The sequence below is a fragment of the Polypterus senegalus genome, chromosome 12, assembly GCF_016835505.1.
Source record: "Polypterus senegalus isolate Bchr_013 chromosome 12, ASM1683550v1, whole genome shotgun sequence".
NCBI classification, from domain to species: Eukaryota; Metazoa; Chordata; class Cladistia; order Polypteriformes; family Polypteridae; genus Polypterus; species Polypterus senegalus.
The window spans coordinates 134644331-134671815 of NC_053165.1; the positions used below are offsets into that span (position 1 = coordinate 134644331).

At 40.4% G+C, this 27485-nt stretch overlaps 1 protein-coding gene across 2 annotated transcripts; it reads right to left on the minus strand.

Moving 5' to 3' along the window:
- Positions 1–98: 98 nt before the first annotated feature.
- On the minus strand, positions 99–27089 carry smad3b (SMAD family member 3b). Of its 2 annotated transcripts, XM_039773513.1 has the most exons (9): positions 26544–27089; positions 17216–17409; positions 8856–8990; positions 8577–8651; positions 8252–8302; positions 7785–7997; positions 7454–7591; positions 6986–7130; positions 99–1134 (listed from the first exon to the last, which is right to left on the minus strand). In XM_039773513.1, exons 1-9 carry the CDS (start codon positions 26747–26749, stop codon positions 1011–1013), a joined length of 1281 nt encoding a protein of 426 aa, XP_039629447.1. In that variant the 5' UTR covers positions 26750–27089; the 3' UTR covers positions 99–1010. The 2 variants fall into 2 exon arrangements, with proteins under 2 accessions (XP_039629447.1, XP_039629448.1); XM_039773514.1 differs by lacking the exon at positions 99–1134 and having other exon boundaries at positions 7040–7130; positions 7403–7591; positions 26544–27087.
- Positions 27090–27485: the final 396 nt, after the last annotated feature.

Genomic DNA, 27485 nt, shown 5'->3' on the forward strand with positions numbered 1-27485 from the left:
TAATGTTGACTTAAGTCCACACCTCAAATGCTGTTTGGTTAGAGGGAAGTAGGTCAGAATATTTTACACTGATGGTCAAAAGATGAATGATAGTCTGGTTTTCAACTTTACATTTCAGATAAAAAGTTTATTAGGACAAACATAGTACAAAGACAAGAGAAAGTGACTCTTAGCGTTACTTTAGTAGAAAATAGCTTTAATAGATCTGATGGCCTCCAGCATTGCTCCAAAGGGTCCTCTTGCCCAAGAGCTGTTATTTATTTATATGTAATGCATTGCCTAATCACCATCTGCTCCACATTAGGGGGAAGGGCATTAAGCTGCAATGCTGTATTACCGTGAAAGGTGCAATATAAAATGTATTGAAGAGAAGATGTAATCACTGTCCAAGATTTAAAGCTGCCACTGTAGTATTTTAATGTCAGTTTCCAGTTTAGGGGCTTGAGTTGGGCCCAAGCCCTTTCTCCCCATCTTCTATTAGAGGCTCCTGTCCACGTAGGGGGGGAGAATAAGGGTGATGGCATTTATACAAAAGCAAAATCTACTTGTGCTCAGCACACCATATTCACAGTCTGAACTATTGCACTCCTGTCCATGTGATTCCAGACTGTGGGCAGCTACTGGAGAAGGGAGGCCTAGAGACATGTATCCATCGGCATCAGTCCTGCAAGCAGTACCTCTGACTTAACTGCCTTGCAGCCCTTCCAGCATAGTTTTGTCTCCAACTTTATATATTGGTTCCAGCTTTAAGTTGGTTGAGACTTTTATGTACAAAAATTTTTCCACTCACAGCTGCTACCAGTTGAAGGGGGGAGGAGGAGGAGGAGGGGGTCTGACAAAGGCAGATACATTGATATTGACCAATGAAATTGGCTGCTGCCACTGAAAGTGCTGTCAGTTGTGTTTGGACTACCCAGAAACATACAGCAACAGAGTCCTTCTTCTCAAAGTAGCCGAGTATCCGGATAGGCCTTGGTTTCCTTTTGTGAGTAATCGAGTTCACAAGTGCTCTATGAGACACTAGAGCAGTGGACAGTTGGTGAGCCCATTTGAGTGAGGACTTTATCCAGCCACTGGAGTGGCCCATTCAGATGCAGCTCAATCCAGCAGGGAGTGCTGGTCACAGTCTGCCTTCTGCAAGAGTGAAAAAGAGAGTGAACAGTGAAGCCTCTTTAACAGAAGCAGTCCAACCCAGACTGTTAAAACTCACCATTTTTCTAGCTAGGGTATCAAGCATCAAAACACAGTGGGGTAGTGCAACACTGGAGCAGAACAGGCATGTATGGGTATTATGGGTTATAAACATTCACATCATATATGGTAGATAGATGTTGTCTTTGGTTTTAGCACCTAGAGCTAGTTTTTAAGTAACAAAACTCTTATGAAAACGCATTAACAGCAGTACAGGCATTTAAAGTAACTTTTTTTTTTAAAATCATATTACAATAGGCAACTCATAGACCCTCATGCAAACAGTACCTATGGATAAGTGTGAAATACTTGAACAAAAACACAAGGAAAATTTGCCTTTTCAACATTTATTCAACTAAAGTTATCAATAAATGTAATGGGCTACTGGGAAAAAGTAAGTCCACCCTTGGCCTTAGAAGTTGCCATTTCCCTCATTTAGCAGAAAAAAAACAGAAAAAAAACAGAGTAAAGGAAAGGAAGCTTACAAAGCCAAAACAGAAAACAAGGTCACACAGAAGAACCTGAAAGATGTCTGAAATGGACAGGGCATAATTACTGGATTCAAGCAACACAGGGCTCAGGTGCTGGAAGGGGATGTTGCCAAAGCTAACGCCCTGAACCAATTTAAAAAAAAAGATTTTCCCTTCCACTACCACTTTCCTCCAATGACCTGTCCTTCCACACTGTCTCTGCTACCTCAACAGTCACTACCACTTCAACTGAACTGACCAGTACCGAGTCCACATCTGACCATCAGTATGGGCTCTCTATAACTGAGGAGGCTACGCACAGGAAATGTCACATGACCAGATGGAGTCAGACCTCCATTTAAGGCCTGTTCTGACCAACTTTGTGGTAACCTCTGCCACTCGTTATGTGCCACTGCTGTGGAAAACATGCTGTATTGTTCCTGCTCCAAATAAAGCAGATGCCTCTTCACTTAATGACTACAGCCCAGTGGCTCTTGACATTTCACATCATGAAGACCCTTGACAGGCTGTTTCTGGAGTATACACGTTTTCTTGTGGCCATTATGAACAATCCTGCATGGAGAACTTTCAGCCAACAGAGTATTCAGCAGACGTGTCTCAAGAAACACCACTGGGGCTCCTTTATACCAACAAGTCCTTAAACTTGAGTCCTTAATAGTTTTATATATCATTCCAGTTGCAAGTGCAGGCTGTATATCTATCCGTGACCATTGTGTGTGTGTATATACAGTATATATAATTTATTTAAGAAGCTTCTGTAAAATGGCAAATTTGCTACTTGAATTACTTCTCGTTGCCATTTTCCCTAACTACCCACCCATCTCCACCATTGACTCTATAGAATATTTGATCACTCCTCCATGCAAAATTCCTTCACTTACAAGATGTTTGTGGGTGTATCGTGGCAATGGGATTCAAGGCAGGGGCTTGGCTAAGGCAGTCCATAACAATCCATTTCTTCTATCTGAGCCATTCTTCGATGGATTTTCTTGTGTGCTGCAGGTCCTTATTGCTTTGAAAGGTCCATTTCCAATTCAACTTTAAACTTTCAGACAGATGACCTCACATTCTCCACATGCATATTGTGCAATGATGCAGATGTCTTAGATGACTCCATGCCCTGAAGCAGCAAAGCAACCTCAAACCATAACATTTCCACTACCATGCTACCTTAAGGTTCTCCTCATGAAATATTTTCTTCGGCTTGTGCCAAACAACTGTAAACCTTATGTGTCTAGCACCCATTGTTCCAAAAGGCCTGGTGTCCCAATTATAAAACATTCCACTAGTTCAAATGTGAACATATTTACACACCAAAAAAGACAGAACTGTGTACACAGCAAAAAAGATTTATAAAACCTGGTGTATGTACACTTCCACACAATTTACCCTCATATATAATTACAATCATCTTATAAATGTGTATCATGAACGCCTCTCAAAACCCACCTGGTTATCACCCAGGAATAACAAATATATGTTATCACAACAGTGCAGATGTTCATTGGCTGATAAATACAGTTGTCAGGTGGGTGGCTGCCTTGAGAAGTTCTCCGCTGTTCTCCACCCTGCATTGAATCACTGCTCCTTTTTGCTCAGGAGGTCTGGGAAAGGAGTAAGGTCATCTGAACTGGCAGGCATTATGGAATGACATGATTGCTGATACAATTACCCGTACAGGCCATATGAAATACTGCGGATTTGCCACTTACCTTACCAACAAACTAATCATCATGTACAGCACCTTCAGGAAGTCGTCTGATCAGCTTCAATTTGTCTCAAAATAAATGAGGCACGGACTGGCCCAACCCACCAAGCCATGACTTTACTCATCTTGGGATCACAGATGATTTGTGTGTGAATGGAAAGCAACTGCTTATGATTAATAAAAGCAAAGTCATTCTTGTTAGGTGTGATTATTACAATTATTAGTGCTGTTTACTGCCACAATTACTTTAGGAAAACCGGACTCTGCTGCAGATTTTCTTTTTATTGTGGCATCCAAACTATACAGAAACTGAATGTAGTGCCTCAGCACTCGTTTATGGCTTCCAGCACAGTGGGCACAATATTCCTGACCTGTCATCCAGTTACGTCTGGTAGGTGCCTGCTGCCAGAAAGCCAATCATTGATAAAACCTGCGCATATAAACAGGTAAACCCAATTTCAGGCTGTGTTTGTAAAGTTCCAAGAGAAAGTCTCTTGAAAGTTTAAATCGGCTCGTAAGCCAGTCATCGACATGGGCAAAAAATATCCCTAAAAATATTCTAATTTCTTTTATTTACAACAATTTGCATAGTCTTCAAGCAGCACCAAATAAGCAGTGTTGTGTGAAACCTTTAGGGTATAAACAGGCTGAAAGGACTTAGAGCTTTCTATACACAGTGAGTTAAGTGTATCTGGGTTTTAGTTTCTAAACAACTGGTAGCCAATATAAACTAATGAAAAAAAAGTTCTTCAGTGCAAATACACAGCATTAGTCCCTTAAAAGAGAACTACAATTTAGTCACTACATCAGTTCATCATTTTTGCGGTTTAATATGTCAATCATTTAGCTGGTGTGGCTCCATTTCCTAGTTTCTCTAAAATGTTACATATGGATAGGCCAGAGCCATCATAAACACACATCCTCCTGTCAATTTTCTGTGGTGAATACCCATGTTCTTGTGTGGAATTCCTTATGTACAATTTGTGCCTCATTTTGTGCATACACAACTCTTATAAATCTGACCCCTGGTCTTTGACTAGATGATCAACTGCAAAATAGAGTCTTGCTATAATTTTCTTTTTGGACAGCAAAGGCTTTTTTTTCCTTGCACACCTCTCATGCAACTCAGATTTGTGCAAACCCTTTCTTATTGCAGATGACTGTACTTTGATATCAACTTATGCAAGAATTACTTGCAGATACTGCAATGGAAGTGTGGTTCTTGAAGACTTCTTTTAGTATCACATGGTCAGTTCTTGGGCTGATTTTGCTGGGCCAGCCAGTGCTGGACATATCAGCAATTGTGTGAGACTGACACTGCTTGTAGAGGATTGTCTTTATAGTGGAATGATTGAGTTCAAATTATTTTCCGCTCTTTAAAAATTCCTTTACAGACTCAGAGGCACCCACAACCTTGTTTTGAAGGTCTTGGAGAGGGATTTTGATCATGACTGGAAGACACCACACATGTCAGCAAAGAGAACAGCAGACCACAGCCATCCGCAGTTTCAATAAGATGCATTGCATCTGCATACTCCCTATAGAGGATCTAATCATTGGCACCTAATCTTGAACACCTAATTTTAAATTTATGGATTCAAATTGGGAATAAACATGAGTGTACTTACTTTTTCCACAAGGCAAATCTGGATTTTTGTTCAATTAGATTACCTTAATGAATATACCATGTCCATTTGATGCGTAAGTTGTTCAGTTATAACACCTTTAAATGTGGGCACTGTTTGCATGAAGATCCAATTTTGCCTATACAAATATGCTGGAAAAAGTCAACAGTTTCTATGGGGTAAACTTACTTTTTCACAAAAAAAACTGCACACCAATCAACCACAACATTGAAACCACTTGCCTAATATTATATAGGCTCCCCTCATGGGACCAAGATAATTCTGACCCAATGAAGCATGAACTCCACAAGACCAATGAAACTGCCCTGTGGTATCTGGAACCAAGATGTTAGTAGGGGATAATTTATGTCCTGTAAGTGGTGCCAGAAGACCTCCATGGATCAGACTTGGGTATCTAGCACAGCTCCCAGATGCTCAATTGGATTGACACCTGAGGAATTTGGAGACCAAGTCAACACATTGAACTCCTTTAATTATGTTCCACAAACCATTTCTGAATATTTTTTTTACATCGTGGTAGGGTGCATTTGTCTGCTAAAAGAGAACACTACCATGAAAAAGTGGAGGTGGTCTGCAACAATGTTTAGGTAAGTGGTTTGTGTCAAAGTAACATCTACATGAATGCCAGGACCCAAGGTTTCCCAGCAGAACATTGGCCAGAGCATCACACTGTCTCCGCCTGTTGCCTTTTTCCCATACTGCTGCCATCTCATCCCCAGGTACGCGATGTACATGACCCAGGCTCTCCACATGAGCTAAAAGAACACGTGATTCATCAGACGAAGTGACCTTCTTCTATTGCTCCATGGTTCAGTTCTGATTCTCATGTGCCCATTATAGGTGTTTTTGGGTCAGCATTTGCAGTCTGACTAATCTGCAGCTACAAAGAAAGTTGAGAGGCACCGCGTTGTGACACCTTTCTCACATGGCCAGCATTAAAATTTTTCAGCAATTTCTGCTACAGTATCACTTCTATTGATTGGGCTAAATGCACTAAGCCTTTCTTTCTTATGCCCATCAATAATTCTTGGGCTCCTATAACCCTGTGCCAGTTCACCATTCCTTCCAATACCCCCCCGCCCCCACTCCCCTTCCTTAGACCACTTTTAGTTGGTACTAACCACTGCAATACCCCACAAGACCTTTTGGTATGGAGACGCTCTGACCCAGTCGCATAGCCATTACAATTTGCCCCTTTCAAAGATCCGATCCCTACACTTGCCCATTTTCCCTACTTCCAATACACCATTTTCAAGAACTGACTGTTCACTTGCTGCCTAATATATTCCACCCCTTGACAAGTGCCACTATAACAAGATTATCAAGGTTATTCACTGCTTCTCTCAGTGGTCTTATTGTTGTGGCTGATGCACATGTAAACATTTTCATGACATATGTCATACAATACCAGTTTACTCTTCCTGCGCCATAGGTTGTTATGGCTTAAACGTATAAAAACCTGCTTTAGTAAAAGTATTTATGACAACCTATGCTGACAAAGGGTAAGGTGGAACCTAAATAAGAGTGCTAATGTGAAAGTGCCTAACTCTGTGCAAGCCCCCAGCTCTCTCTCTCTCCATTAGATCTGGAGTGAAGCTTCTACTGTATAATGAGGCAAGCTACTTATTAGAGACTCCTTAAAAAGCTACCAGTTACGTATCTGGAAATTATTAGGAGTCTGGCCTACATCCAGCTTAAATTTCAGAAACAGCTCTGAATTGGGGAAACAAGAGTTAGAGATGTGTCAAGAGTGGATGCCTGTGAAAAGCCTTCAGTGTACATAAATTGCAGCACCCTAATAAAAGCAAGTAGAAATCTACTCTGAAAAATTCACCGGCACAGATGGGCAAAGTGCCATTTGCAAACCGTACTCACAGTTAACAAATAAGGCGCATGCAGATTTCAATTTTGTCAATTACACATTCCACCCACTGGCTCCATGCAATTACCTGTATTCTGCTCCCCATCCCTTAACAAAGCTCATTCGTATGGTACACATTCTGGTCAGCTGGTACACAGCCTCAAAACCCTGGTTCACCGACTGTGCTAGTAGGGCAGCAAACTCCTGGTTGTTGAATATTTTCAGGTTGCAACCTGCAACAAGATCAGATCAAGCAAATGACACACTGTACAACTAGAAAATGGAGAACTCCAATAAGATACATACATTGCTAAACCCCTTAAAATACCTAAATCAAATAAAACTGGTGGAACTGATCACACCAGTGTAGAGCTCAGCACATCAGAGTAGGAGGTTGCAGGAGCAACAGAAAGGCCATTACAGAAGTGACAGGTAGTGAGGAATCAGGAGGACATGGACAATCCAAGACAAGAAAGTTACGGACAGCATGAAAAAGCTCTCACACCTGTTTTAGTCAATGTAGATGCAAAGATGAATACTGCTTATTTTATCCCACCTGGAGGGATCTTGCAGACTGTGGCTGGATGCCATCCATAACGCTGATTGCAGTTGGGACTCTGGACAAAAATAGCACTGTCACTCAAACACTCTGCAAATACCTCTCCTCCAATGTAATACAATCGCACTCCACGGCCTGCAAAAGAAAGAAGCTAAAATGTACTATTGGCATCACTTGGTTACCAACAACGTTATTACTGGCACATCTGTCCCACACATGAAAGAGCAGAGGGTCAGCTAAACAGGATATGAAATTGCTTATGGAGTAAAATTGCACAAGCTCCACAAATAAATAAATAATTGTTTGACTTTACAACATTGTCATTTACCAATGTGTCGTCTTGTGAGTTCAACAGCTGAATTCCTGTTAACATTGGATAACAAGCCCAGGCAGAAGCGCTCAGAACTAGATGGGTCTGTGAAGCCATCCACAGTCAGTAAAGGCTGGGATGCATGGAAAGTCTCTCCCACCCGTTGGTTGAGCTCATAATAGGAGATGGCACACCAGAAGGCTGGCTCGCAGTAAGTAATGGGCTGCAAATCTATGAATGAACAACAGGGATATACACAATGAGATCAGACTTTTTATCATGCATTCCCGCATAACACAAGGTTTGTCACATACACACAGATCTAGAAAAGAATGCAAAATACTGTACCTGGGATATTTAAAATACTGTCAAAAGACTGAGAAGGTTACCCAAATAGATTAACACTGGAGCGGAAACAACTTCACTTCTTTGATATGAACACTCAGACATTCAGAAAAACTTGAAGTTGAAAACTGGCACCTTACCTAAATTGCTATGTGCAGGAGATACTGGATTGGGCGACAAATTAGGTGAACCTGGTAAAGAAAGAGGCATATAACACGTTACTTAGAGGTTCTTTAAAATTGGCTTTAAAGTTCAGATTAAGGCAAAGAGCATTACATCAACTCAAACTTGCTTAAATATTCACACAGTGACGGGAAAAGCTTAAATAAGAACATGCAAATATCATTTATCATATAAAAAGTATGCTAAATTAATAACAGCATGATTTGGAAAAAAAAAAAAAAAAGTCTTATTTAGAAATATTTGGAGAATACTGCATATTGATGCTTTCCTCCCACATTCTACCTGCGTCAACGCTGTGATTCATAGGATGGTCACTCGTCTCTCCATCTTCACTTAAGTATCCTGGCGGGGGAGTTTCTGAAGACAGACACAAGAGCCATCAGTTGCACAGGCATGGTATGGGAAAACCAGCACAACTGAAGACAGGCTGCAGAGCTTTAATCAGTTATACAAACGCTTGCAAACAACTCAAGGAAGTTCAAAATGTTTATTAAACTGAAAGGATTGGAAGCAGTGGAATGGGGCAATGTCTCAAGCATACCAGCTCAGATGAAAACACACCTGGAATGTAGTTGCTTAGTGGCTCAATTCCTGCTGGAAAGTTGGTGTTTTCTGGGATAGAATGGCTATAATCATCCAGGTGCGGATATTGTGTTGGTGTCTCAGTATGCCGGGGGACAAGCACAGGTGGTAATACTGTGAAACAGACACAAACATTAAAAACTATCTGGAAGAAAGCATAAACATTACAAATAGCATAGATGTTGAGCACATTCAAAAAAAAAAAAAAAAAAAAAACAAAAGAGGCAACATGGCAACTAGTTACAGCAGCCTGTCAGGTCCACCTGTGGTTTCCACAATAGATGGTAGACCTCCAATGTCAGCAAAGCTGCAATGCTTTCCTATAAAAAATGCTTTATCAATGGTTACCCTTAGTATTTAGATTTAGCTTGACTGGATTGCCAACCACAGCAGTCCAAATCATCCCCTGTCCCTTATTGGTTACCTCTATCACTCCTTCAGCACCTGATAGCTAATGTGTGGTGAGAGTACAGATGCAAGAATGGCTTCCAACGCACCATCAGGATGGGTGCTATACATTGGTGGAGGCTGAAGTGGTTCCCCCACTGTCTATGTAAAGCACTTTGAATAGGTAAGAAAAGAGCTATACACAAGTCTTTATATATAACACGCTACCGTGGCTGATCGTTTGTCCAGGATTTTAAATCACCTGTAGTTCGCAAACCATTTGACCTATTGACGTGAAATTTGGTACACATATACTAGTGACATCTACTATCCGCTTTCAGGGTGATGATTGACCTCCAAAGTTATTCCTCTTTATATTTTATTGTAGAATCAACTCTCGGCAGTGGCCAGCAGGGCAGCCCTGAGGCGCATGTGTACGGGCGCCATTCTCATCCCTACCATCTCGGTCGTCACTTCCCCCTGTCACACACGTGTGCATTGGAGGCAGCTGAAGGGCTTAGAGTGGACTGATTATACATCTGCCCGGGGGGGACGGGGTAAGCTAACGCTCTTTCTGAGTTCTCTACAGGTCTTTCCCGGGAAATCCCACCAGAAGCCACCACCTCGAAGCGGGACACATCACTTCCAGTCCCGGCCCCGAGGACGACATCACTTCCGCCCACCGTCCTATAAAGCCTCCTGCCTTTGCTCTGGGAGGCACTTCTGTTTTGGACTCTGTCGTGTAAACTTGCTTTACATGAATCAATTGCTTTTGCAGCCAGGAAACCACATTAAACGGGTGGCTGCCCCAAACCTTGCCATGCCTCAAGTCTCTTCTTATTACACCCCCTTGAGGCAGATTGAAGACACAAGTGCCAGCTTAAGTGAAAAATTAAAGAAAACGTACTAAGTAATTGCAACACAAACACTGACTTAATCAGTTTTAATGCAAAAAGATGCAGACGAAAGAAGAGAAGAAGTGGGCTACTAGGGTGGAGAAAAGAGCTGCTCAGGAAGCAGCAAGTGCATCAACCTCTGAGCAAACAAACGCTAAACGTACAGAGAAACAGTACGAAAACTATGAATGCTCAAGTTATGCGTATTCATTGCACGTTATTGTGCAGTGTGCCGTTACTGGTATTTAATAATTATTATTGATCTCAATGACTGGTTAACAGCCTTAAAAAATAAAGTAAGGCCTCGTCTCACAAGGATTCACATATCGCAAAAGGTCAAATTATTTACTTCTGATACTTGAAATCTATTTCTACTATTACAAAAATATTAAGTGATACCATGTGAGTAAACAGTTTTCAGATTATTTTTAACAAATTAACATTTTTGATTATATGCATACATTTGTTTGTGTTAGTCAAAGTTTTTATTGTACTATTGTCACTATTCTGAGGAAATATGCAAGCAAGAATTTTATTTCAACTTTTAGCTTCTGTCAATTTAAAAAGAGAACAGACTAACTTGTAGCATACACATATACAGTAGATTACACAGCTACGTAATGCTGGTCATTCAGAGCACACCAGTTTAAAAAAAAAAATTAAAAAATTTCAACTTTGTGTCTCCCATTCACATCACAATGGAGGAGCACAGTGCACGTTTCATGTGCCACGAAAGAATGTACAAACTATCTTTTTTCCTCTCCGATGAGCCTTTAGCATTGTGATCTATAAGCCTGAGATGCTCACTTTATTCACATCGAGTTTTATTTACTGTTTGGTGCTGTAATGATTGTTGCTAGATGTTCTTTTTATACAAACTTGACTTGAGGAATATATCACTTTAGTTAGCTTCTCTTGATTGACTGAAGATAACTTCTCCCCACAGAGACCAAACCCATACATCCTATGCATTTGTTTGTATGTGATTAGCTTTTAGGTTACTATGAAAAGCACTCAACAATGAAAGGCAATGGGAAGGCACACTTGCCGATAAACGAAATGTTCTGTCATAGTATTTACCTCTTGTTCTGCCAGTACTATCCATTAGCTGCAGTGATGAAGCTACCCTTTTACAAGAGAACACCATGTCCTTACATTTACAGATGTTGATTTTCATTCCATCCTGCTTTATGCTCTGGTTTACAACAATGCATGGCAAAAAAGACATCACAGTCAGAAAAAAACAAGGAGTCAAATTTTGTTCACAAAAAAGCAGAAATGTTCCCCTTAGGTTCCCAACCTGAATACTTCCCAAACCTCAGCTACATCTTGCCATCCCATCCATAATCACAATCATGCAGTTCAAGGTGCACTTTAAACTGATCAAACTTAATATCAAACAAACTTCCCTTATGAATTTAAATCAGGCAGAGCACGGCCTGAAGCATGGCCTATCTGGTGTCTCGATCATTTTTCTCCTGAGCTTTGAAGACAACAGAGTCTGTAGACAGTATCCTTACAAGCACAGACCCCATTGTCTTAAAAAAAAGCAACACTCTGTTAGTTGAATACATGTAAAGAATACTGAAAACTTTTCTTCTTTGCAAATCGAAGACGTATTCCAACTACATAATACACAGCTGAGGGCTTGTGAGTATTCCCAGATCTACCCATGGCTTCTGAACATGAAAACACAAGAAAGAGAGAGACTAATTGTAACTGAAGCATCAGGTTCTATACTCAATACTGTGTATGAAGTTTCACATTTTGATCACATTTCATAAACAACAGTTGACCTTCTGTGATTGATTAATAACAAATAATGAATAAAGAGAAATCCCAAAACAAAGAAAATAGTGTAAGGAATAAACTTTCTTTGAAAAGGTTTAATTTGAACATTACACATGTAAGAATTTGTTTTACCATTAAGTGTTCTAAAAACTCTCTGAAGATCAGTTTATGCATTTTCTTTTCAAAAAACTACCAGATCAACTAGTGCTGGGCAGTATACCGGTTCATACCGAAAACCGTTTTTTATTTTTGTTATGATATAGATTTTTCTTATACCGCAACACCGGTTTAAATTGCCTAAACGATGTGGCACAGCGGGAAACTGTTCAAGGGGGGGGACCTTTTTCACTGCTACACCGCTAATCACATACAACGGAGTACATGCATTAGCGGAGGTGTTGCGTGGGTACTCTTTTTCACTGCTACACCGCTAAATCCGCATCGAGAGGAGTCAGATGAGGTGGCTCGGGCATCTGATCCGGATACCTCCTGGACGCCTCCCTGGTGAGGTGTTTCGGGCACGTCCAACCGGGAGGAGGCCCCGGGGAAGACCCAGGACACGCTGTAGGGACTATGTCTCCCGGCTGGCCTGGGAACACCTTGGGATTCTCCCGGAAGAGCTGGAAGAAGTGGCTGGGGAGAGGGAAGTCTGGGCCTCTCTGCTTAAGCTGCTGCCCCCGCGACCCAACCCCGGATAAGCGGAAGAGGATGGATGGATGGACACAGCTAAATAGGCATGCAACGGAGTACATGCGGTAGTATATGTATTGCGGGATGAAAAAGGACAGAGAATATTCTGAAACTGAAGCTGTAGCTGACGATAAAGTTGAACATAATGACACAGAAGAACTTTTGCCGAAAAAAAGGAGTCACTTCCGTTGCCTGGAGAGACTTTGGTTTAAAAAGGTCGGATGTGGACCATTATGTTCAAATGTGTGAATACTGTTTCTATACTACTGGATAGTACTGCAAGCCAAGCTGTACCCGTTTTATTTTTTTTCAATACAATACAGTAATGTGCAATAGTGTGATGAAATGTTGACTTTATTCTCGACATTTCTACTTTATTCTCGCTGTTTATGTCAAGATTAATGTCAAACATCGTAAACTAAACCTCATCATAAAAGTAATATTTATATTTAAATTACTAGATTTTGTCAAACCCCGTCATAAGTTATATAGCACATTAAATGCTTTGTGTTAAGGGTTCCCCGAGCCATGTTAAATCGGTACGTGCTTCTTAAACTGACTTCCTCTTGTACTGAGGCGGCGCCGGCAGTGATCGCCGCACAGAATTCATTCACTTCATGATATTCCTGCTCCCTGAACATTTAGAATGCTAAGATAAATACTTGATATAATTTTCATGATGAAATGATTAAAGCATGTATTAATCATGTGGGGGCATGGCGGCGTGGAGGTTGCACTGCTGCCTCACAGCAAGGGGGTCTCGGGAGGGAGCAGCACTCCCGCCACACTACTGTGCATGTTTAATAAATGCTTTAATGCATTTCATCATGAAAATGATATCATGTATATATCTAAGCATTCTAAATTTTCAGAGAGCAGGAATATCATGAAGTGAATGCATTCTGTGCGGCGATTGCTGCCTGGGCCTCCTCTTAGTGCGGAGGAAGTCAGTTTAAGAAGTGTAGTGATTAATAACTGGGTTGGGGAACACTTAACACAAAGCATTTAATGTGCTACATTAACTTATGAAGGGGTTTGATAAAATCTAGTAAATTAAACATTGATTTTAGGATGAAGTTTAGTTTACGACATTCTACTTTAATTATAAAATAAACTATGAGAATAAAGTGGAAATGTCGACTTTAGTCTTGACAAAAGCGTCAAAATTAAAGTGAAAATGTCGAGAATAAAGTCAACATGTCGACTTTATTCTCCACGTATAGTTTGTTTTTTTTCTTCCCTGTGTCTGTATTTTTTCTTCTTCACCGTTTCCCTAATACGATTCCGTAGGGCTATACCACAAATAGCACTATAAATGCAAGTTGCAGTTTTATTATTTATGTATATAGCTTAGCTTGAAGCAAGTCCATATTAATGCAATTTGCCTAAATGATGGTTCAGTTGGTAAAGATGTCATCACCAAGTTGCACTTGTTTTATTTTATTTTATTTTTATTTGATGAATACTGTGTAATGCACCTGGGCTTGAAGTCTTGAGGTAATAGTATTATTACTGGAAGTTGCACTATTATTTATTTTATTGTTATTATTTATTAGTTTAAATATTATGCAGTTTAATGATGGTAAAGTTGTTTAAAAAGTCACTTTAATGTGTCAGTGGACAGAGACTAACATTAACAGAAAAAGAGTAGTTGATTTACAAAAAATCTTTACTATTTATTCCTTTTCTAAGACATGTTCAGTGTAATACAACTTTTGACAAGCACCTCTGGATGTTTTACTAAGTCTAAATGCCTCTTTTGATAGTTTAAAATATGTTGTCAAAATTATAGTTTAAGTTGTTTGCAAAATTTGTTCAATAAAAAGTTTCTATATTTTGACTGTATCACTTTATGGGGCCATGCAAACCTGTATTAATACTTGTGTGCACATTAAAATGTTTTTTTTGTACAATGTACAATGCTAATGACAGTGGAACAGGTTATTCTTAGCTAGTCTACTGCAGTAATTGCAGTGGAAAATGTGGTTAACATCCACTCATGCATGGGAAAAAAAATACCGTTGAATACCGTGAAACTGGGATAATTTAGAAAAATACCGTGATACAGAATTTTGGTCATACCGCCCAGCTCTAATATCAAAATTCTCAGGAGTCAGACATTTTACCAGTAAGGCTGGCAGTTAAGAAAAGTTGTTTTTAAAGAACCAATTTTCCGGGTATGCCCAGTTGCCTGCCAGTTGGACTGTATCAGCAGAATACGCAACAGGGAACCAGTTCAGAAAAATGGGTAAATCAGTGGCATAAATGATTTCTAGGTTAAGATGAAAACATGCAACACCTTTCCTGTGAGTCTATGTCTTCACAGTAGCAGTTAGGTTTCTCAATAAAACTGAAAGTTGTGTTTCTGTAATATAGTCAGATTCACCGGTCAGTTTTTAATCTAGCATATTATTGGGATAAAGTTCTTTTTTTTGCTCACACAGTCCAAAAATCAGTTGTAAGTGAAAGCTTAGTAGCTGGGCTAGCTAGAGTTTCAGCTATTACATCTTCTCAATCAAATACTTTGCTATACAGCTGGGGACAGTGATTTTTGATGAAATGTGGTTCCCAGTCTAAGACTCAGTCATCCTTTCTTTTAAACATCGTCTACATTAAGTTAGGTTTGTCTCACTTCATTTTATCTGAAGATGTCTGTTCTGCTTTTGTTACGGCATGCAGATGCAGCATGTGTCTATTTAAATGAACAGCATGTCACAATGTTAAATACCTGATTGGTATTTTTACTTCTCCCACAAAACCTCTGGTTCTTTTCTTGCCAAATGAGTTATGTTTGGCATCTGAAAAGCCAGTTTCCATTGCCAAAGTCTAGTACATACAGATGTCACATACAACTGAGATAAATGAGAGATTCCTCCTCTGACTACAACCTTCACCTTGTAAGTGGCGAGTCTACTCAGAGGCTCCAAATATGAAAAATCTGGCTTGAGGTTGAGTTACAAGGGTCAACATGCTATCACCAAGGTCTAGCTCAAGGAGTGTATTTTGGTGTACCCATTTACAAGAAGGCTAATTTTACTGAGAACAATTGTAGCAGCTGAACACAGCCACCCCACTTTAGACCATTGGTCAATGGTAAACCTGCCCAGAGAAAAAGACTCCTGACAACCTAGCTCTCAGGACCAAAGCCATACAAGCACACTCAATACATCAACACAATTGTTCCAAATAAATACATAATTGTACTGCTCAATATTAGCCTACCACACTAAACTTGGAAAGCTGCTTACGATTCAGTTTTTAATTACCTTCCTACAGCATAAAATACCAGAGCAAAAATCAGGCAAAAAATAAATAAATAAATAATCCAACTCCTCTTACCAAAATAAGAGAAAATTCACATAAAAGATTCAGCTGTACGTCCTAATGACAAGTTACTCTGTGCAAAACATTTCACGTCCTATACTAAGCCAGCAACTTTCTACCACAACACTTTCGACTTTGGTCAATCATTTCTTTGCTGGTTAAAAAAATCAAGTGCTGATCTGCAAGATTAATTTGATACACTTAAAGCCGTAATCTGCAAATTATTATTAAGAAATAAACATGTCACAGATTACTGTGACACTAACCACTATATTAAACACAGTATATCACAAGTTTCCAGTTGGAGAACTGTATGCAGCACAATTTTTGAGAGCATCTTGCACATGGGAACCGAATTAAAAAAAAAAATTGGTTATCCTGAAAGTGGCCTTTTTCCCCCTATTAACTAATGTCAATAGTGTGCATTCCCAATGAAGATAGCTCAGAGGCCGCACCTCTTTCAACAACCCTCATTTGCGTACACATAGTCAGTCATTTCCAAACAGATTAACCTAACTTTCCGGAAAGAATATGCAATATATATTCAGGGTATAGAAATGAGTCAGAGCTTTGTATACTTGCAGCAAACCAGAATGAAAAAAATACATTTTGGAGAAAAAAAATGTTAAAAACATACATAATTAATTAAGGATTGAAAACAACAAATGAAACATACTGTAAGCACATATGGGGAATAGCTATCCATAATCAGATCACAAAGAACCGGTCAATCAGGCAACAGGATTTTGAGTTACCATATCTACGGTGGTGTGTAGTGTGCAAGAGTGCTAGTGCACTTATAAAGCCACATTGTAAATATTTACTGTCTGAATCACAAGAGTATATAAAGTCTGGAGTAAACCTGCCAATCAACAAAAAAAAACCTAAAGAGTGTAACTGGACATTGGTTAAGAATAACTTAACAGAAGACAAAACACTTTAACACAAAAAATAGTCAACATCTGAAACCAATTACAGAATAAATTTCCTGGGATTCTGCAACAGAAAATTAAGATGTGTATTTAAAATACAAAGTAAAAAGACAAAAAGGTACAGGAATTTCTCTATATTGTTCTGTCCACAACCAGTCTTACAGTCTACCTGCCTGCCTCTACCAAATTGCCAAAACAAAAAATATGAAGTAAATGACGTCTGAATGATTAAGTACATTTACAAGTGCCACTAAGCAGTGTTAAAAACCCTGTTTTTACAAGCTCAATATGAGGAGAAACTAGCCACTAGGCTTCTCACCTGGAGTCTCAACACGCTGGTAATGGTAGGGATTAACGCACACCTCATCTTTCTTCATATGAAATGCAAATTCACAGAGCTCAACAGCACGCAGCTCATGGTGGCTATGCAGGTCTGGCCAGCGCCAGAGCCGACAGTAGATAACATGGGGCAGACCCTTCCGGTGAGACACCTGCAGGCGACCATCGAGAGACCTGTGAGGAGAGGAGCACAGGAATTGTACATCATTATCTGCCTACCTCCTAGTTGGTAACAATGGTAAATGGTAAATGGCCTGTATTTGATATAGCGCCTAACTAGAGTTCAAGAACCCCCCTAGGCGCTTTACAACACAACAGTCATTCACCCAAACAAGCAAGGGCAGACTGAAAAACAGGTACAACATCTGCAAAGTGTGCATTTGTAGACAGACTGCCCAGGGAGAATAAAGAGGAGGCTGAGTGGAAGCAATGAGGATGATCCTGGTATACTACTGATGCACAAATTTCATCACTCTTTGAAATGCCCACAGAAGTTAATACCCCCATCCCCCAGATTTTATGGTTTCCCATATTACGTTACTCTCCAAAACCTTCACCTTTCTGTAGTTTATTTAATCTTAAATTAAAAACAGACGTACACACACACACACTTTTTACCCCACTCTACCATCACATTCATGAGTGACTCATTTTACAAACAGGAAATCCCATCCAGGGAGCTGCCCACACTTGGGCCAAAAGGTCCTACACTTCTCAAGCGCTCTGTGTACTCTTATGTACACTGCAACTTAACTAGGATTCACCCGCACTCCAGTATGTACACAGTGACCTCAGCACCTCATTATACATCAATAGCTCTGCTTTCAAGGGAGAATGTCTCAGACTTTTCTTTCTTTTTCTTTCTTTCTCACTCTTTCATACACACACACACAAGCTGTATCATGCATAGCACTTTTTTCTATTTACACTGGTTAATATTTTTCCTACTTTATCTTGCAAAGAAACTGAAATACAGAGGACCAGATTGTCCATACAATCAAGGAAAGGAACAAGAATTTTAAAGCTATTCTTGTAATTGAAAGAAAAAAAAAGTACACTGTATAGAATTTGAAGCTCTCATGTACTGAAAGGCAAGTCAAAAGTTAGTGGAAAAAATGGCTCATTCATTGTCATTGTTAGATTCCACAGCAGAGAGGAGCTCAAACAGTGTGGGACATAAATTGTCACACTGTAGGAAATTTATGTTTTACAAAAACAGGAACAACTTTTCAGAGTTGACACCAAACTCTGAAAAAAAATGTAGCCCATCAGAGACCAACACTATTATTTCAAGAATGATCTGTGCAGTGTGGAGACAATATCAGAGGACAGCATCTTTTACGATCATCAGCTCAGTCTTGGATGGGATGGAATGAACTGTGATAAGTTTCTTTTGCCTTTTTTGACTTGTTTTAAAAGCAGACCTAATACAAATCTGAAAACTACTACAACCAGAAGGCAATCCCTGTCCACATCCTCTTTACCACACTAGGAACCACAAACCCACATTAACTTTCACACAAATTCATGGGCAGATTCTAACCAATCACAATTAGAATCTCCAGAGGCGATTTAAAATTATCTGGAAGTATGGTGGCAAAGAAAGTTACCACAGTTTTAAGCCTCACCACCTGCTTAAGCGTATTTATTTTTCCCCCTTTCCAATTCGGAAAATTTATTTTCAAGATGATAAAACACTTTCACTGACGTATTTCTTGATTTATACAATAAAACTGGACCTGGATAATTGTAGAAATTATATACTGAATATTTTATAATAGCTGCCTAATTTCTTTACTGGGCTTTGCAAAATAATGGGATTATGACACTTTTGAATTTTATGCCAACATAAATAACTCATAACAAAAGTAATTTGGTATACATTCTTTTGAATTTCTAGAAACAAAGGCCAAACTGAGCAGGAGTTAACACTGTTCCGTCACAGCTCCAGGGAGCCAGGTTTAAATCCCACCCCAGCCACCGCCTACGTGGAGTTTGCAGTCTCTTCCCAGCATTTTCATGAGTTTCTTAAGGTAATCAGAATTCCTTCCACATCCCAGAAACATCTGCGTAGGTTTTATTAATGATAAACCTATTTTAAGGGAATGTGAAAGTGGATTTGCAGTTTGATTCATTGACAATCTAACCATTGTCATTACCATCTTTCTCCAAAATCAGAGCATCTTGGGAAACTGCCATACCAAAAAAGTAGCTACTGACATTGCATTACTAACAAATATGATATAAAACTGAAATTTCAAAAACTGCCAAACAATATACTATACTGCCAGAAAAAGTGGAATGGACTATGTATAGGTTAAACCAGCCGCACCCAATTTTGAACACAGGAGAAAAGAAAGAGAGAGCATAAGTGTAGAGAAAGAATAAACAGGAAGTGTTGTTCTTTTCCCCCCCTTAACAGACATGCATATCAGGAATGCAATTACCTCCCTGTCTTCCAACCAAACTTGACCCCACCCCCACCACAAAAAGCAGGCAAAGCCCTCCTACATTACTATGCGCCAGAGCCAGACTTCTTTCATCTAGGGCTGAGGGGCCCACACTACTGAAAGAGAAGAGAAAGTCTTACACACACATGCCCACTGACACACAAGCCCTTGCAGGCTCACTTGACAAAATAATACACTTGAGCTGAATTCCCATAATGCCTAAAGCTTCATTCCTAAGCAAAAAAGCAAAAGGCATATATTAGTGCCAGCACTTGAGAACAGTTAACTTTAGTATTGGCAGCCAGAAATCACCTATGATAAAATATTTTGCTCTTAAGTTACTAATGCTAATAATTTAACTTTTAAAAGGTGTTGATAATCCATGTAAACATGTTCAACAGCCACAAGGATAGAAACATTACAAAGCTATATTGGCGTGGCAAAACTCTCATAGTGTGCTATTAAAAATGATAAAAAAAAATAAAAATAAAAAAATCACAGCCCATGTGTTTTCCACAAAATGTCAAACTGGATTCAATGAGCCTTCTTGGGATCAATTTTCTAAAAAAGAAATGATGAATGGCAGATTAAAAAAAATAATAATTTTACAGAGTTTTGCCTTGAGTATTTTAAAGATACACATTTACTATCATTCCTTGCTAATCATTTTTCAAGGTAGGACAGAGTCAACTCTTGATGCAAACCAGGAATAAGCCCGGTAATGGACACCAATGTAGTAAAGAGTGCACATAAACACTATAGTGAGTCCCCAGACTGTAAAAATATGAAAAACTCCTGTAAGGCACCTTGTGAATGTGTTCACTATTTACAATGTGCTATGTACAATTATGTACTTTAAATGTATTATCATATTCAGAGTAAACAAGACAGACGGATGCAAATATGGGTAGAAGTCACCACAGTCTAGCTCCATCTAATACTGGAAAATAAATGTATATAGACCACTGCTTTTTCAGTGAAATGTGCATACTGGAGCACAGGATAGCAAAAATAAATGTTCTTAATTTGATCAATCCTAAAGACGCAACAATTCATTTTTATATATATATATATATATATATATATATATATATATATATATATATATATATATATATATATATATATATATATATATATATATAGTGGGGTGGCAGAAAAGTAATGAGACTGGCAACACTGCAAGCGATCTGGCAACGCTGTGCTGTTGTCCTTGATAGAGCACGTGTATCAGTACCCTCCCAAAGCTCAGTGCAAGTTTCAACTCCTTCCGTTAACTACGTGATTTTTGTGACTGCTATTAGCGAAGTTGTGTTTTTGGTTGTGCGTCACGTAAAATGGAACAGCAGAATTTGGAGCAACGTTGTGCCATTAAATTTTGTGTTAAGCTTGGAGAATCAGCAAGTGTGACGTTTGAAAAGTTAAAACAGGCCTATGGGGAACGTTCTTTATCCCGAGCTCAAGTTTTTCAGGGAGGCCTTCAACTTCGAAAACCAATGAAAACATCGAACACTCTTGTGAGATCAGACCGTCGTTTAACATTAAGAATGTTGAGTGAACAATTAAATTTGAACAGATTTACTGTTCATCAAATTTTGATTGAACATTTGCACATGCAAAAGGTCTGTGCCAAAATGGTGCCAAAAAACCTCACAATTGAGCAGAAGGACAATCGAAAAAACGCATTCCTGTGGTTCCCCAGCCCCCTTATTCACCTGACTTCAGTCCGTGTGACTTTTTCCTTTTTCCTAAACTGAAAAATGTCCTCAAAGGACGTCATTTCGGGACTTTATAAAACATCCAAAAGAGTGTAACGGACATACTGAAGACCATACCGGTTGAAGACTTCCAGCTGCTACCAACAGCGGGAACAACGTCTCCATCGGTGTGTAGCTGCCCAAGGGAACTACTTTGAAGGGGATAACATTGATGTTTGAAAAAAATAAAAACTTTGGTAAATAAAAAATCAGTCTCATTACTTTTCTGCCCCACCTCGTGTATATAATGTCTCCATTTAATCTCTTGGCTAAGAAATCTTTGCTACTTGCCTGAACTTCACCTAACCTAACCTGCTGATCAAAGTTCATCCCGAAGGGCTTTCACAGAGTGTTGTGCACACATAGGCAGCCTGCCTGCACATGCAAAAGGGCAGGTATATACTAAGTAGGCAAGCACACACATGCATGCATAACTGAGTGAACACCAGGGAAGAGGCCCAAAATGTCAAGGCATGACACGCACAACATGCACCATCATTTTGTGAACATCAGATAAATAACCCAAGGGTGGTGGCTACACTTCCAGTGCGACCTGTGTGCGATTTAATGATGCAGCCAACATCACCATTTCAGACAAAGTTAACCACATCCGTAGGAAACACAAATACATAACCACAAGATACTAGCTCACCTGAACATAGCAATGCCAAATGCCCCCTGCACTAACAAAACCAAATACACACTGTGGTACCACCTTCAACAACAATAATAATGGCTTCCAGGTTGTTCCAATACCTCTTTGAAAAACCAAAGTGCTAACCTAGCTATTACAACTAGAGCCACGAGCAACTGGCAATTTCACTTTCACAACATGTGCCACCACTTGGTACTGTATCCAAAGAGATATCATCAACATAGCCCAAACTGTACTGACTGCACCAGTACTGCCGGAGCAAACTGCTTCAGGCAGTGCCACCTGCTCCACAACAGCATATGGAATCACCTGTACAAAAGCAGTGCAGGAAACAAACTGCTCACTAACATGTTACCTGCAAACAACAGCACAGCTAGTCACCTGCACCCAGTGGCATCACTAGCTTCTCTGAATCAGCCTTGCCAGATGGTGTTCCATGTTCTACAGCTGTAGTGCTAGTCCTTTGAAACTCAATGGCATCACCTGCTTCACAGTTCTGCAGACACTGACCACGTCAAATGTTCCACAGTAGTTAAGTCAATTGTCTGCATCCAATGGCTCCATCTGCTCCACAGCCAGTTAACTTCTCCCAGTGGGGTTGTCAGCTACACAGCAGAACAGCCAGTCAGCTGCACATAGTGTTATCACCTGCTTCACAGTTTTGCAGCCAATTGGCTGTGTCAAATAGTGGCACATGTTCCACAGCTGTACACCTAGTCACTGATCCACAGTTAATGCACTACAGCCAATAGTGTCTTGTTTGATGACAGGAGAGCAAACTGCATCCACTCATGAAAGCTGTACTAGGATTTCATAAGACTTGCCCATGCTTTTATTATATCTCACACGACTACTGCAACTCCCTACTGGCAGGCACCCCCTTCTAATCTGTTATCACTAGTTGGTTTAAAATTCTGCTGTAAGAGTACTTAAGCAGACTGCAACAGCCAGGTAACAATCATTCTGCTCCATCTTAACTGGCTCCCTGTGTCTAACGGAATATTAAATTATATTATTAACCTATTAAGTTTTAAATGGCCTTGCACCAGACTACATGAGTAACCTCATTCATCACTATATTCCTTTCGCACATTAAGGTCCACTGATTCTGGCAAACTTGTTGTGCCCGAAACTAACCTGCGCTCTATGAATGACAGAGCCTTCAGCTTTATTGCACTCAGACTTTGGAACAACCTTCCTAAATTAATGGGATGAACTGACTCAATTCATTCTTTTAAAAAAGCAGGTTACAACTTATTTGTTCAGGAAAGCATTTAACTTACCCCGACATTCTGACCTTTCAATTTTCCCTCTCTGTCCAGGTGCTCGGCATGCTTTGTGTGTTTGTATCACACATTATGGTATTTGGATTTCTTGCCTGAAGAAAGGGCCTGAGTTGCCTTGAAAGCTTGCATATTGTAATCTTTTTAGTTAACCAATAAAAGGCGTCATTTTGCTTGACTTTTCACTACATTCATAATGGCTAACACGGTATAACACCCTAGTACTACTGGTAGTATTTTGTATTTTTACTCTAGCTAATTGTTTCTTATTCCAATTTAAAACATTGTGTTCCCTGTATTTAGCGTTTATTTTTTATTTTTTTTTATTGAGCTTTTATTTAGTGTTTAACGTGGTTATTATTTGCATTCAATTGGCATATTCTGTTGTTCATTTTGAATTTCTATGAAGCAAATTGAGCATGGGAAATAATAATAATAAAAATGCCATTTATTATTATAATGACTACCTATACTCTGTGGTGACACCAGCATCATCAGTATCAACAATACCCACCAACAGTGCCAGCAACACAGTGGCCGCCCAAGCTCTCCAACTTATGAATATAGCCAGCTGCCAAAGCTGGCAATTCCAACTCAACCTTGACAACAGCGGCATTCATGATCATTAAAAACAAACAATATCATCCAGCCAGATGAACAGTAACCATCAATGTCAACTATTGAGAGAGGTGCCACCTGCACTACAAACACGACTAGAGCCGCTGGCATTACCTGCCACACGTATACTGACAACACCAACTGCAACATCCTCTCGTTCAGTGTCTGTATCAGCATCATCCACCAGCAATGCCAGTAACACAGTGACAGGCAGGCTGCCTAAATCACGAACAAAGTCACAATCATCACCACTCACAACCATGTCGCTGCCCTGGCTAATACGAAATCCACCTTGACAACAGCCATATTCAGCATTGCCTAGCTCTGTCAGCTGCACCAGCAACATTTACATTTTATACTTACTTGCTTAGCTGATGCTTTTATACAAAGTGGCTGCCAAAAGAGGTCAATATAATCAAGTAATAATCAGTCTGGGGGAACTATTTGGGAACAAATGTTTCAGGACAGAGATAACAAAATTGATCATCTCAAACAGGACTGTGGAGTCAGAAGCAACTGTTGGCTTGCTTGAATCTCAGTTGATAAAAAAGTTCCAATCTCAACTAAACAAATTATAATGTGTTAAAATTCCCAATTTCACATATACTAATTCGATTAAACTATTTTTTTCATCTATCCCTTTGAGAAAAATACAGCTTTTTTTTTAAACTTTGTAAGGTCTGTCTTATGTTTAATGCTGCTCAATGTCTGTAACATCTTTAATAAATAATATTAAAAAAGCCACAATGGCATCACAGAAGCCTTTATACCCAAACACTAACAGGTCAGGAGGCTAAAACATAGTGCTGGCAGTGATTAAACACCTTGTATCTTGTGGGCGCTGTCAATCAACATAGTAAATATATTAGTCTAATTAAAAATAGAGGAGTCAGAGGTACCATTAATTAAGGAGTCGGGGTCAAAGGTATTGTTTACTAACTCTGCAGCCCTGATCACAAGTGAAAAGTTCAGAACAAAATACAAGCTACTTACAATTCCTAGGATACAAAACGTAATAGCTAATATAAGACATAAATTCACCAAACAAGAGAGTCTTCAAATGCTTCTTAAACACACTGAGGAAGTCAGAATTTCAAATACTGGTGAGCAGCTCATTTTACAAGCCAAGAGCTTCACATGAAGAGTCTGGACAGAGATTTGATACTACGCAGAGGTAGCATCAGCATAGGCCATTCAACAACAGTTCTGAGTGGTGGACAAGGAGCATAGGACCTCAGAAGTGTCTCCATATATAGTGCAGATACAGGCCCATTAACTACGATGTAGGCAAGCACCAAACATTTGAACTTAACGTGTGCTACCACAGAAAAACAAAAAACAATATTGTCTAGATGATCAGTACTACCAAAGTCAACTACTGACCAGAAGGGTGCCTTGACCGGCGATGTTGTGATTTGGGGAGATGTCACAGTTTTAAGTCCCTTTATCTTTCTGTCCTGTTATTTATTCCTCTCCCAACCCACTCACTTCCCCATTCCTTTAAGTTATATTTATTTGTTAACAATTGCTCAAAACCACAATGGAAACCAACCTCACTCTCCGTTCATACCTTGACAATGATAAGGTGGTCTAAAGACCCTGATACAATCAAAACTTAACGCTGGAAGCACAACTAGACACGCTAGTATTGCCTGTAACACATGTACTGGCAGCACCAATTGCAACATTCTTTCATGCAGGGTACATATTTCACAGCAACACATTGACAGCGACAGCCAAGCTACTGAAATTTTGAATATAGCCACAATCGTCACTATTTACAACAGTAGCCACCTTCACAACAGCAGCATTCAGCATCACCAGCAACATAAACAGTATTGTGCACATGAACAATATCACCCCCCACCCCCCCGTTGCAGGCACATATTTAAAAAGTCAAAATCTGAAGACACCACTTCCTTTAGTTCACAACTAAACAACCATAAATGAGGATAAATACCGTGATTCAATCTAAACTTAAAACGCCCCTGACCTGTACTACAAGCACAACTAGATCAATGGCATTGCCTGCCACACAATTACTGACAGCGCCGACTTAAACATGCTCTCGTACACAGTTCATCGACACCAACATTGCTTGCCACAATGTTTGCGCCTGTACAGCCAATAAGAGAAGCTGGGTGATCGAACAAGGCCTTAGCCGTTTGTGCTCTGGCTTCAATACTGTCAGCATAACCTAACGGGATGCGACAAGTGGACAAACAACCAGAGAGCAAAGAACCCCTGCACTGGACGATTTGTTTGGGGAATGAGGTGTCATCCGTCACAGTCCCAAAACAACTCAAACTCTCAACCGACTTCTCGGTGACACGGAGTCGCCCACATCAGCTTGCTCTGTGGCGCCTCTCGCTCTCGGGCAGCCCCGCGGACGATCCCCCGCCTCCTCCCGCCAACTCCTCAACACCCACCGCACCGCTCCACCCCAGCCCACCAAACATCCAACGCAGCACTCCACTCCACAACTCCTCCCGGCCTTCTGCACTTTCCCGATCCCGGTGCGCCCAGGCCTGCCGCTTCAGCCCACCTTGGGATGGTAATGCACTTTGTGTCCCGACTCTGCGTCGTGATGGCCCGTTCCAACTCGTCCAGCTGGCCCGTCTTCTTGAGCTTTTTCACCAGGCTCTTGACCGCTTTCTCGCTCCACTTTTCCTCCTGGCCGTTCTGTTCTCCCTTTTTCCAGCCCAGCAGGCGTTTCACGATTGGAGGAGTGAAAGGAAGGATGGAAGACATGATGACAGACCTGAGAGTGACCCTGGCGTCTTCCAGGTAGTAAAGCAACAAACGGTGAAACTCCTCAGAAGAAAAACAACAAGCAAAAAAAGCTCGAAACTCCTCGGAAACTTTGCGCCGCGCAGCTCAACTGTACACTGCTGAGTGGCGCCCGCAGCACCGCCACGCAACAGCGGCAGCCGCCGTAACCCTCCGCCTCGTCAACTAGTCCCGCAGATTACTAACGGGCCCGGGACAACGTGGCGAAGTGGACTGACTTTCGGGATGACTTTCGCCGTAATGCGAATTTTCTCGACCCCCCACTACTACCAGCCCCTCCTTCGCTTGGTACACAGGCGTCTGCCTTTCATGCAAATAACCTCTCGTTCTCGCCCGCCCATCGCGAAAGGAATTCAGTTAGAGGAGTTAGAGGAGTTGGCGCAGGAGGCCATCTCCGCCCCCGCGGCCCCCGCGAAAGGAAGTAAAGCCTTCGATGGCTCTTTTTTCCCCACCTAATCATCCCCAAACTCCTCATTCAGTAGTTTTTGGAGGCGCTCAACTGATAGGATGTTGACATCCCTATTAATTAGACCCTCTAATAGCAGATCGGGGCCAACTGTGTCCATCCTCTTAAATTCTCCACACCCCAATTCATTTCATTGACAGTGTGTAATTTCTGATAAGTCCTTGAAGCACTTTGTTCTCCCTACAAGCCTGGCATTTATTGCCGCCCTCGTTCACCTTGCTGCAGCATTGG